General features: G+C 40.5%; 1 protein-coding gene across 1 annotated transcript; it reads left to right on the forward strand.

The window, feature by feature from the left end:
• Positions 1–712: 712 nt before the first annotated feature.
• On the forward strand, positions 713–13,118 carry LOC134100734 (synaptic vesicle 2-related protein-like). Its single transcript, XM_062554123.1, has 16 exons — positions 713–879; positions 2,277–2,431; positions 4,159–4,244; positions 4,464–4,562; positions 5,294–5,365; positions 6,327–6,451; positions 6,772–6,835; positions 7,657–7,782; positions 8,316–8,444; positions 9,307–9,380; positions 9,767–9,843; positions 10,452–10,559; positions 11,385–11,496; positions 11,771–11,852; positions 12,105–12,194; positions 12,348–13,118. The coding sequence occupies exons 1-16, from the start codon at positions 821–823 to the stop codon at positions 12,570–12,572; spliced, it is 1,683 nt and encodes a 560-aa protein (XP_062410107.1). The 5' UTR covers positions 713–820; the 3' UTR covers positions 12,573–13,118.
• The last annotated feature ends 404 nt before the right edge of the window (positions 13,119–13,522 follow it).

A 13,522-nucleotide genomic window follows, 5' to 3' on the forward strand; every position in this document is an offset into this window, starting at 1 on the left:
TCCAATGCATCATCATCAACAACAACAACAGCAATTGAATCAACATAACTGTCATTTCTTTTTTACCAGCCATTATGCTGTTTCCCGTTTTAGAAACTTCATCTTCATCCCACAAAAATCTTACCTGCTATGTTGAGAAAATATCTGTTATGATTCCTCTGAGAGATTTAATCTAAACTTAAAATAATCATTGCATGGACTTAAAATGTAATGTAATGATGGCTTAAGCGAAGTGATGTGTCTTCCTTGGATGACTGAAAATGAAACTAGAATCGAAACATTGATGCAAACTTGCAGTATGCATGAACAGCTGCACACAAAATAGGCAACATGTACTGTCGGGTCAAATGGGGTCAGGCGTCACAGCTTTCCAGAGGATAACTGCTCTTTTTGCTTTGGTACATAAGAGCGAGCCGTTTTAATAACACTTAGGCTGTGTCTTACATGTTTGTATGACCTGTAAACAGCAAATATAATGCTATCTCACACTTGGTGAGATATCATTATATGCACTGGTCCAGTATGCACTCTCTAGGTCACAGGCGCAGCTGGTACGCCTAGGTGTGTCGGGCCATTATTTGAGCACCTCCCTCAGGCAGTGAAAACAATCACGAGGAAACAGGTAGGGGTGTGTTAACAGGTAGGGGTGTGTTAGGGTTAGAGAACCCTCCTTCTTTGCTTTGCTAAGCAGTCGCTTGACTTCCTCCTTGCTCAGAGCATTATTGTGACAAACTGGCTTGACCTGTTGCTGAGACTGAACCATTCTAACTAGTCTGCTTTAGCACTTGACTATGCAGTCACTCCTTATGTCTGTGAAGAAATGACTAACTGGGATACCCCCTCAAGCGTCGGCTACCACCGATGGAGGGACACAGACAGGTATGATGATACAAATGAGGTGTTGACCGATGTTTATCAGTGTGGCATGGGTGTATTCAAGTCATTGAGTTAGTGTGTAAATTAGCTCAGGGTAGGTGGTAACCCTCCTAATATAAAAGCCTCGAAGCTTCACTCTCCTAGCAAGACATAGCAAGATATTTACCGGTTGAGCTGCCGAGATTTGGCACTAAACCACACACTTGGAACACCTTTGTATTTGATTTACTTATTTGTTCGGGGGCTGAATTGTAATGTGAGGAAGGGACTGGGTGGGTGGGGGAGCTATAATGAAGTACCTCAACATGCAGCCAAGACTGTGTCTGGCTGTCATTGATATGTTAGTCAGTATGGCTTGGCAAGTTACTTTTCACTTATTCACGTGCACTCAGGTGGCGTGTATTCTTTCATTCAATATTGAAGGTATATTACCTGTAGAAAGCCATGTTTCTTTCTTTAAGCAGCATACTGTTCACTGTATTTGTTCATTTTGATAGTGTAGTTTATGTATAAAGAAAGCATAGGAAGCAAGAAGTACTGCTGTTGACCAATATGGTATTCTATCTAATCAGAATGCCACACTGCAATCCAGTGAGCATGCCCAAAAACTAAAGGTCACATTTTTGTATTGTTTTTTTTTTATGAGTTTAATTAATTTCAATTAAAATGTAATTAAAATGTAATTAAAATTAAATTAAAATTACTCTTTCAAAAAAAGTGTGTGTGCGTGTGTGTGTGTGTGTGTGTGTGTGTGTGTGTGTGTGTGTGTGTGTGTGTATGTGCACCTGTGTGTGCATGTGTGCGCTTGCCAGGCTTGCCAGGCCAGAATTAGCCTCCATTCAATTTCTGAATTGGAATTTGAATTGAATTGGCCCCACCCCACAGGAAGATGAATTTTTGAATTTGAATTGGAATTGGAATGACAGGTGGAATTCAATTCATGGCAATTCAAAACAATTCCAGTCACATAATAGGAAGAATGTGTTGAATCTCACATACATTTTTCAGGAAGATTACTTTGGAAATGTAATTTATTACTGTTTTCGATTATAAGTTGTGTGTTTGTTGCGATCATATCTGACATATTTTGTGAAACTTCATTGTTAAACACTACCCTTAAATTATGTTTGAAATTGAATTTGAATTGAATTGAATTAAATTGAATTTCAATTCTACTTCCTTTAATTCAAATTCGAATTGTAATTCTGCATCCTGTTTTTGACCTCAATTCAAACTCAAGAATTGAATTGGAATTTAGGAGTCATTCTCAATTCAATTCTGAATTTTGCACAAGCCTGGCGCTTGCATGGATGTGTGTGTGCCTGTGGATCGTGTCAGTGGATCTTCTGAAACCCAAGAGAGGCCCAGTTCTATGTTCTCTATGGTGTGGTTGGTTGCAGTGTGTCGTTCAGGCATGGGGCAAGCAGGCTGTCCTCGCTCACAGAGGAGGAGTGTGGAGATGATGAGCTGTACGTCCAAGCTGTGCCAACTGTTCAGCAACAGGTAGAACTTGGGAGTGGACAACAACCTGCGACTAAGAGACAAGACGTTGTTGGTAAGCAACATCCAGCTGGGTCAAAATAATGTGAACAAAGACAAAGACCATACTTATGATAAATGGTAAAAGGATTGCATTTATATAGCGCTTTTCCCCTCCTCTGAGCACTCAAAGAGCACACTATAGCAGAGGTCGCCATGCAAGGCACCAACCTACACATCAGGAGCACTTGGCGGTACAGTATGGGTGCCTCTCATTTGGGCTTTTATATGTCCTCCCTCGCTCCTCGGGCCTCGCTCCTCACTGATCTACATAAAGAATGATGGGGGGGAAACAATGGGATAGTCTATCCAGTGTTAGTTATAGATCAGTGGGAACGCCCCTCGAGAATCGAGCATCAAGGATCGAGGAGGCATGTTGAGAGGCACCCTATGTGTCTTGCTCAAAGACACATTGTCAGAGTCGGGAGGAGTTGGATTCAAACTGGTAACCCTCCAGTTGCTAGATGACTCCTAAAGACTGCTAATGTCTGCTGCTTCTGATTGTAAATCCGGTCTTAAACAAACTGCATATGGCATGCAAATTTGTTAGTGATAATTCAATTTAGGGAAAGCAGTGGGTGACATGTTTGCTTTGTCCAATAGATGGCGGTAGTATTAATCTGACTGTCAAGGCTCAGTTAAACTTGCTCCACTTCACTCCCCCTGATGCTAGTCTCACAGGTTCTGAGAGACTTAAATCCTTCCCGGACATTGTGCTAATGTTGTCTTCAAAAAATAAATATTTAGACAGGCATATGAAACTAGATTTAGAGTAAAAATCCAACTACCATTAAAGAAATACTACTGGGGAGCTTGGATCAGGTGTTTCATACACAGCTGACAGTCATTAGGATCTCAGGCTTGGGTTGCTTTAGTTAGACATCTCTTAATGGGTAAGTTGATGATTTACCCTCTGCTGTGCCAATGGTGGCATGCATTTCTTAGCATTTTGATTCATGGCATAAACGGACATTCCACCATCTGAAGAAGGGCTCCTCTATCTAGTCAAATGAGTGAATGCACTATCAACCCTGCTGTACTTTTGCTTTGATACGTTTGATTTGACATATACTGTGCATTGTCCTGTTATGAACATATTTCTGTGGAATGTATAGATGTAATATAGTTGCAAGGTTTCATTCTGTTTCATTCTGTTTTAAGAGCATGTGTGTTATACAACTGTAGCCTATATGTTGTTTTCAATGTTGTTTTCAAATTTTTTCATTTCAAACTTTTCTTTTGTTTATTTTCTTAAAAAGGAAAGCCTGCCCCCTTGTGTTTGAAATGTCATGGCAAAATTGCAAGGATCTTCTTGCCTGGTTACCACTCTGACAATTGGTTCATTGACTTACAACTTCCTGCAGAAGTGCAACTAGCAGGGAAATTAAACTCAAAGTGGTGCATTAATCTCTCATCAAAACGTCACAGAAGTGTAGCAATCTTGTAAACGAAGGTTTAAAATGCAGTTGTTTGGTCCATTTCAAATAAATACACGGCCATGCCTGATACAGTAAGCGATTGTATTCGCATGCCCGTGTTTTAGGGACACTGGAAATGGGCTTCAATGGCCTCTCGGCCAGATGGAACTGCAGAGCTAATCCTAAATATCCCAAAGGTTCATATGGGTATTCCCAGGCTTCCCAGGATCTTTAGTTCAGGGATGCTGAATTTCATTCAGACACACACAAACACACACACACACTACTCTGTTGCCCTTACACTGACTAAGTTATGTTCTCACAGATACATTTACTGTGGAAGAGGCTGTGGAGGCCATTGGATTTGGAAGATTTCAATGGAAGCTTTCTATGCTCACTGGAGTAGCATGGGTAAGAGACACAATACGCACACACACACACACACACACACACACACACACACACCACACATGCGCGCACACACACACAATTGAAAATATCTCAATTATTGCAGTAAACAGTTCTTCGTATTAATAAACATTTTTGACCTGATATTAATTTGTATATTTACAAGACGACATACACAACATGTATGCATCTCTCTCAGACATGTTTATGTGATGTGGTCAGATGGCTGACGCCATGGAGATGATGATCCTGAGCATCCTGGGCCCTCAGCTCCACTGTGAGTGGAGGCTGCCTAGCTGGGAGGTGGCCTTCATCACCTCCGTAAGTAACATGATATTGCTTATTCTTATTAAGATGGCTTGAAAGGATCAGGGGATCCTATTATTTACCCCCAGCTCCCCTCCCCAGGTATGATAGGTATGATAGGGTAATGGAAGGATAAGGGTCAGCTGACATGTTTGATATTATAATATACACTCAGTGTCATTGAGAATTTGTTGTTGTTGTTGTTGTTGTTGTTGAAATGTATTCCCTAGTGTTTGAATAGGTGTTAATGATGCACTGTCTGTGTATCGCTGGAAAATGTTTTGTTTGGAAAAGCACGTTGTTGTGAGCATTAAACCTGTACCCGGGAGACACAGAGACCTACGAATATCATAACACACTCTGAAATGTTTGTCTCGGTGACTTAAAAACAGGGTTATATTTAGCTCTATCTTCTCACTTTTGGCTTCTGAATAAAAACCTATTTCAGTGCCATAATACAAATTATTTTTCAACATGCTCTTGCTGCATGGCTATGATGTTGTAGATTGGTGATTTTGTCCTAGATTTTTAATAATACTACCATCTAGCCTCATGAAATGTTACTTTAACCCACTACATATACACAAGGGATGAAGTCAAATGTATACATGTATAATGTATAGAAGAACAGCTATTCTGAATAAATTGAGCACTACTAACACTGTAGGTCCCAGGTGCTAAAAGTTCCTAGTGTATAATTAGCTGGTTAGAGAGTAGTGAATAATGTTCTTCTGTGTTTTCTTTAGGTCGTGTTCATAGGGATGATGCTCAGCTCATCCTTATGGGGGAATATTTCTGACAAGTATGGCAGGAGAGTGGTAAGATCGTCTGCTTATGTTTGACTATGGTGTACATGGAAAACACAAGGGAAGGGAATTTTCAAAATCTATAGAACTACACCATGTATTTTCTATGTGTCTGTAAGTGTGTCTGAGTCTGTGTGTACACATATCTGTGTTTGTTCTTTGCGTGGGTTTGCATGTTTGTTGCTGGTGTACACCTTTGTTAACACTGTTTGTTGCTATTGTGCACCTTTGTCGACATAACTAGTGTGTCTTCTGTCTGCTTGTCTGCCTATTTGTCTGTAAGTGTGTGTGTGTATGAGTGCATGTTTGGTCTTGGTTTATACCTGTATCTAGTCTGATGCTGTGGATGGTGTGGATGCTGTACTGAGTGCCTGTGTTTGCGTATATGTTGTGGTGATGGGGTCTGATTCTGTGTATGGTGTGGATGCTGTACTGAGAGTGCCTGTGTTTGAGTCTGTGCTGTTCTGGTGATAGGGTCTGATCCTGTGTATGGCGTGGACGCTGTGTGCCTGTGTTTGTGTCTGTGCTGTTATGGTGATAGGGTCTGATCCTGTGTATGGTGTGGATGCTGTACTGAGTGACTGTGTTTGGGTCTGTGCTGTTATGGTGATAGGGTCTGATCCTGTGTATGGTGTGGATGCTGTACTGAGTGCCTGTGTTTGGGTCTGTGCTGTTATGGTGATAGGGTCTGATCCTGTGTATGGTGTGGATGCTGTACTGAGTGCCTGTGTTTGGGTCTGTGCTGTTATGGTGATAGGGTCTGATCCTGTGTATGGTGTGGATGCTGTACTGAGTGCATGTGTTTGGGTCTGTGCTGTTATGGTGATAGGGTCTGATCCTGTGTATGGTGTGGATGCTGTACTGAGTGCCTGTGTTTGGGTCTGTGCTGTTATGGTGATAGGGTCTGATCCTGTGTATGGTGTGGATGCTGTACTGAGTGCATGTGTTTGGGTCTGTGCTGTTATGGTGATAGGGTCTGATCACGTGTATGGCGTGGACGCTGTACTATGGTCTACTGAGCGCCTTCGCTCCAGTGTACGGCTGGATTCTCATCTTGAGAGGCCTAGTCGGCTTTGGCATCGGAGGAGCACCACAGTCGTGAGTCTCAATAGACTTCTGAAGTTCGCCTACATAAAGGACCCAAAAGCTTTTGGCTCCTTTTTCATACTCTCTTTAAATCCCCTAATCCAGTCTGTTTTGGATTGACTTTTTTTTATTTCAAATAGGCCTAACTGATGGACACAGAACATAGTACAGTCGTTTATTTTTATCCTCTTCAGTAAACTACTGAAAGGACAATGTTTGAAATGATAGATACAAATGTAATCATATTTATCTATTAAATACAGCGTCTGATATTATTCATAATGAAATATATCATTGCAGTTAATTAATATTAGATATTTCTTCTCTTCAAGGGTAACGCTATACTCAGAATTCCTTCCAAGCAAGTCGCGAGCCACCTGCATAATGCTGATCGAGGTAGGCTAATGCAAGCTAACAGCGTCCAGTTTCTGTAGCCTCTCTCAACGATGCTTTATGAGACTTTCAACTTTATTGCGAGCAGTGTATACAGTATAATGGACTGAATACTGAATTGGAAATAAATATGGGTACACTGATATGACATTGACCGTATTCTGCATCAAAAACATGAGCTGACTCTGTTTCCAAGACTATGATGCAGTAGGCTAGCGATCTTGACAGAGAAGATGTACTGCAGGTCAGAGGGCTGTACAGAGAAGATGTACTGCAGGTCAGAGGGCTTAGGCGTTCTGTTTAGTAGTGCGAAGGTGCTCTTTGGTTGAACGTAAGTTAGTTGAGAAGTTTGAAGAAATCCAAGGCACTCTTCGTCTTCATTAAAAAGCTTTTAATTAAATTAGAGCTAGTTCATAGTTGAACAGTTTGCCAACATGTTTCGGCCTGCAGTGGCCTTCATCAGGGCTTTTAAAAAAAGTTAAAACTTCCATGCAGTAGCGATCATTTGAGACAATGAAACAATGACAGGACTAGCAGCTATCTTTTACTTAGTTAAATATCAATTTTATAATTTATATCAATATTAAAGCATGTCGGAGATCAATGTCAGAGATCAGTGTAGGCCTACCCATATTTATCTCCAATTGTATACCATTAGGCTAGATATAGGCTACATGGCTCGCAAAAATTAATTACACATTGGATCGGTATCCTGACATTGTTTGCAAGAACTGTCTGTAATCTGTTAAATTTCATTTGAACTCTTTTACAAACAGCAGTGTTATCGTAACATGTCCCATATAATGTCCTCCCCCCGCTGGCAGATCTTCTGGGCGCTGGGTGCGGTATTTGAGGTGCTGCTGGCCATGCTGGTGATGCCCACTCTCGGCTGGAGATGGCTACTGGCTTTCTCCACGCTACCTCTGGTGCTCTTTATTACGCTGTGCTTTGTAAGTTATCGGAGATCAGTGTTGTTTTTTGCCATAATGACTGTCATTACTGTTAGTGATGACTGTCCTTATCACGATATAGTTGACTCAGTGGAGATGGACCCAGTAAATACTTTCTAAATGTAAGCGATAGGGCAATGCAATTAATGGAATTTGAAATTCTTTCAACTGTTTATTTTTTTTTATTTTTTATTTTGCTATATGTTCCATTTTGTAATTACCTACGTTTGGGAAATCCATTGTTAAAAAAGACAAGACAACTCAAGACGAGACAAGGACAATACATGGAGGATATTTCCACAGTTGATGTGAAACAGTGTCAAATAATTGATGAATGATCAAAAATCATTATGATAAATAGTTGTTGTGTCAGTACTCCCTTTGTGTCAGTGCCCAGCACAATGTGTTTTGCCCCATGCCTTCTGTAAACATGGCTGTTCTTAGTCTTAGGGTACAGTCTGCTGTTCATTGTCTTGAAGAGGGAGAAATTGGAGATGTTTGTTGCGGATAAAAGTGTCTGTCTCTTGTCACAGTGGCTTCCTGAGAGTGCTCGGTACGACGTGCTGACGGGCAACAGCAAGAAGGCACTGGTCACACTGAAGAGGATAGCAAAGGACAACAGGATGGAGCTGCCAAAGGGCAGGCTCATAGCCAACCAACAGGTGAGGCGCGCCTGCACACTGAGGTGTAGGGTTACTGTTTGGGTGCTGCTGGATGGTCTCTCTCAGGCCATCATGAGGGTCATACTGTGTCAAATCTGTTGCGGCCCATCTCAGATTTTGTTTAAATCTTGTCTATATCAAGAATGGGTCCCAAAACCAAGACCTGTGAAATGTTTCTGTTCAAATCCCATGTCTTCATGTTATTTTCAGCCCATGAAATCATTCCAGTTTTACAGCCTGAAAATCACATTATCTGGGAAACAATATTTGGGCATTAGTATAATGGAAAGCATTACCCATAGGCAGCCCAAACTTTGTACAAACATGTTCTCGGTATGACTGAACCAAAGTTTGTACACCCTTCACATTGATTTTGTACAAGTCCCTAGTTTCTTTACATGCTATATTTTATTAATGTTATACCAATATTTAGCTTTCCACATAATAGATATTGTTATTTCAAGGAATAAACAAAAAGAGGTTGTGTTTTTCAGTCATATATGTGTGTGGTGGGGGCATACATGTACTGTAGTAGCACATAAAACTAATGGACATGCATTACAGACTTTTAACGGTCCAGTCATACAGTCATGGCCTCCAAGATAATATATTTCTGAGAGTGTAAAAAGGATACAAAATCAAGGGTGAAAAAAATATTTGAACAGGTCCTAGTTTTGGGACCTAAATATTAGGAAGACAAACTTTGAGGCAATCCGAGACAGTGCAGCAAACTGTTACTACTGTTAATACTGTATAAATGGCCATGGCTAACAAATTAGACAGACTAATAAACAGAGTGCTATGCTGTGTCTAAGTCATGACTGCGTACTGTAATTGTTGTTTGCGTGATTTCTATGTTCAGGATGAACGTGGCAAGATAAAGGACCTCCTGACTCCTGAGTACCGCATGACCACTATTCTGCTTTGGTTTATCTGGTACGTTTGTCTTACATACATCTCTGACACTGGTATACAGTAGCCTATCGAGGGCTGAGAACCAAAGGGGCGTAAGTGACATTTCACCAACTTTACAGGAGAGCCAAAACAAATCTAACTGCTTCTATATGTTCACAGTTACAAAACCTGTGTTTTTTGTTCAATAACGTTATATTTATAAATATTTTACTTCTATAATTTTGTCAGTTAGAAAGAGCTCATCAAGAGCTTTCAGGTGATATGTACTGTATAACTCAATTTTGACCAAAATGTCACTTACGCCCCTTTGGTTCTCAGCCCTCGCTATGTTGTTGTATTTTCAACCAGTGCATAAACCGTATACCAAAATGTTATCGCTCTCAGGACAGATTGTCTCGTCCCTGCAGGTTTGCCAATGCTTTTGCTTATTATGGTCTGGTCCTGCTAACGACAGAGCTCTTCCAGGCCGGTGATATATGTGGAGGTACAGTATGTCCGGTATGCATCCAGAGTGTTTGCATCCTGTTCTTTGGGGGGGGGGGCTTTCTGGGTATGCCTTGTGTGGCTATATTACCATAGTTACCAAGGATGGAAGGTTGCATGGGGTGAGTAAATGACCAAAACTGACTTATTTAGTTAAAAAGTGTAACTATTTAGCATACAATTTTCCAATTTATAACAAGCAATTATTTTTGCACACTGAGTGATACTGTACTACTGGAGCCTAACAGTTCATGTCTTGATATTAGGGGACGATATTTTGAGTATATTATGATTACGGCCTTGATAACGACAGTTTAGTTCAGTTCATTCAAGAACGTCTCCTTACATGTATATGTTTATCCCTTTAAGAGAGGTCCACTGGGTATTACAATGCATAGGCCATGACGTCTTCCATTTCATTTCTGTAGATAGATACAGTAGATAAGATAGATAGATACTGTAGATACTTTGTTGATCCCCAAGGGATCAATAAAGTATCTATCTGTAGTATCTATCTATCTATCTACAGATTCTATAGGTTCTATAGCAGATGATAGTAATTGTACACAACCTGACCTTTGCCAACTAAAATGTATTTGTTCATTTCAGTGCACACAGCAAGTGCCAAAGCAGAACCTCGTTGCAGTTTAGAATGTTCCTACCTCACACTAGATGACTACAAAGACCTCCTGTGGACAACCCTGGCTGAATTCCCTGGTGTGCTCCATAATATATTTTTGCCCTGTGTACAGTGGGGAGAATAAGTATTTGACCCCATAGTTGACTAAAAAGAGGAATATAAAATCGTCAACCGCTAAGGACACCAATTTTCTTTGTGATTGAAGAATGTATCGTAAATAAATAAATGTTCTTACTTAAATACAGGGGGCATGTAAGTATTTGACCCCTATGTTAAATTCCCATAGGAGCAGGAGGATTTTTTATATGGTTTTATTTTTAAAGGCCAGCTATTTCATGGATCCAGGACACTATGCATTCTGATAAAGTTCCCTTGGCCTTTGGAATTAAAATAGCCCCACATCATCACATACCCTTCACCATAGCTAGAGATTGGCATGGTGTTTTTTCCAGTTAGCCTATTAGCCTGTTTGATGCTGCTCATTGAGCTCAATGCAAAACAGCTATTTAGGGAAGAACATTTATTTATTTATTTATTTACAATACATTCGGTTGGATTTTTACTCATTTTTTTAATTAAGGCATTAAGATCAATTTTTTTATTTGATTTTTGATTTGATGCCATCAGTCTATGATCAAAGTTCTTGTGCATGAACTATTGGCATCTTGTGGCTTTTAGTTGACCCACCGATGTAAGTACTGTACTTGGTCTTTCTCATGGTATTAAATTTGCAACTAGATATTGAGTAGTTATTTAGGCAAGCTTCAGTTAGACTTTAGACTTTGCTCTTTGCCCATATATTTAAACCAGGGCCCTAGATCTTTGAAGAAAGATGATGGAGACGAAGCTACACTTACGGTAATAGAGTTAACCCTCTTAATTAAAAGTGATCATTTTTGCAGGGCTGTTTATCACCCTTTGGGTGATCGATCGAATTGGTCGAAAGAAAAGCATGGTGATGTGTTTCGTGGCCTTCTCAGTGTCTCTCCTGCCACTGTATGCCTGCATTGGGAGGTCAGTCCAAAAATATACTTGCTTGTGGTGCTCCAGCTTATGTTGACAATGACATGTAAGGGAGATATAGACTGATTGTATGACCTGAATTGTGAAATGGGACAATGTATTCATTCAAATAACAAGATGCTGGGTTTCTCAGCCAGTAATTCTGGTTCAGCCTAAGAACTGTGTTTATTTGTGCTGTTGGTATTTATATTTAAAAACAAATTATGTTTATGATGTTAAATATGTAAACTAAGTTAATTTTGTACAAAATTGTGTGCATCCACAGGATAGCGCTGATCATTTTCATCTTCATTGCGAGAGCTTTTATCACAGGTGGATGGCAGGCAGCATATGTTTACACACCTGAGGTGAGGTAATCTCGGGTTCAGGCAGTAATCGATCTCACACTGAAACGTACACTGTAGTAGAAACTTTGAAACGTTCTACTCTGTTGTAGAACCTTTGAAACATACTCTGTTGTAGAGCAATCTCCTTGTGCTACAGAAACACCACCAAATTAAATCACAAGATCACACAAGATGGTTGTTGATTTACTGACTGCCATTGCGTGACATCAAGCCAAGAGGATACTCAACAGTAATCATTCTTCCCCTCTGCAGGTTTACCCGACAGTAACAAGAGCTGTTGGCATTGGAACCAGCAGTGGCTTGGCAAGAGTTGGTGCTTTGCTTACTCCATTTGTGGCACAGGTACACTAAGATACAGTATAAGAAAATAACTACCCATTATAATACTTATTGGAGAAGACAAAACCTTATTCTTTTTGCTCATGTTTTCTTTTCCGTTTCCGTTTTTTTTTATTATCATTATTTTATTTTATTTTATTTATTTATTTTTTGCAGGTGCTACTGAGGTCATCCGTCTACCTGACACTGTCTGTGTACTGTGTTTGCTCTTTGCTCGCTGCGGTGGCAGCTTGGTTCCTACCCATCGAGACAGCAGGCCGGGCCCTACAGGAGTCCACTCAGCTTAATAACAACAGCCCCCAGGACATAAACATGGCCAGTCCTCCGCCGGCCTCTCAGACCAGCTACGGTACACAGAAGGGCCACTCCCAAGATCCATGACACGGGGAGTGGACGGTACTTCCATCACTGTTTCATCCACATGTCCAGTACAGTACTAGAGGAGTAGTTTGTGATGTGTGGATGGGGGAACTCCGAGGGCATTCTGGGAGCACTATGATGCGGCTGCTGTATTGGTTACAAGAAGATAATGATGGTGGCTGCTGGTCTGGGTGGTGTAGATTAAAACGGCATGTGTTTCAGAATAAGTTGCCGTTGGCTGGGACTGGGATATCCCATACACTAGGCCTACTCAGCATAAAGTTGTATGTGGTTTTGCCTGATTCAGCCAGCATGACTCTATTCACCTGTAGCCATGATCAGAACAAGTCAGCTGTATTGTTATTCCAAATCTCCTCTTTATTTATTTATTATCTGTTATGATGTTGTATTTAAGTCAGACTAAGAATTTGGTCCTGTCACCAGTGTTCTTGTTGCTGCTGTACACAGCACCACATGTGTTCAGTCCCCATGGACAATAAATTCTGTTCAAATCACTACTGTAATCACTTTAAAGAGCGTTGGATCAAACATCAATAAAGGTATGCAAGAGAAAACCACTTTGGATTTGTTCAATTCTTGACTGACTTTTACTCCATTTTAGGCTTTTAGCTCCGTGCACAAGAAAAAGCTGAAGTATTCAAAGCTTGCAAGCAAACCGTAGACAACCAATAGGCATCCTATTCAAAAATCAGAAATACGCTTTCTGTTTACATGAGCTATTGATGTGATCTCTTTGCTTTTCCATTCCAGTACATTATGACCAATTTTGATTGGTAAACAACTCATGATTTCTATTAACTGGATTTATATATGTATTCTCATGTACATTGCTTAACTCGTCAATTTTGTATAGCAACGGTCATCATCTCTGGATCTGTCCATGGACAGCGTTTACCCCACCGCTCCACACATGACGCGCAGCGCATATGCTCTTTGAGCAGAAAGGTTAT

This window comes from Sardina pilchardus, chromosome 14 (genome assembly GCF_963854185.1).
Source record: "Sardina pilchardus chromosome 14, fSarPil1.1, whole genome shotgun sequence".
In the NCBI taxonomy this organism is placed as follows: Eukaryota; Metazoa; Chordata; class Actinopteri; order Clupeiformes; family Clupeidae; genus Sardina; species Sardina pilchardus.

What these genes read in the sequence shown, in the direction of transcription:
- LOC134100734 (XM_062554123.1), top strand. Translation starts at nt 821, where the DNA reads ATGACTAACTGGGATACCCCCTCAAGCGTCGGCTACCACCGATGGAGG. An exon ending in ACAAGTATGGCAGGAGAGTG is followed by an intron (nt 5,366 to 6,326) that starts GTAAGATCGTCT and finishes TTATGGTGATAG; the next exon opens with GGTCTGATCACGTGTATGGC. An exon ending in CTGTATGCCTGCATTGGGAG is followed by an intron (nt 11,497 to 11,770) that starts GTCAGTCCAAAA and finishes GTGCATCCACAG; the next exon opens with GATAGCGCTGATCATTTTCA.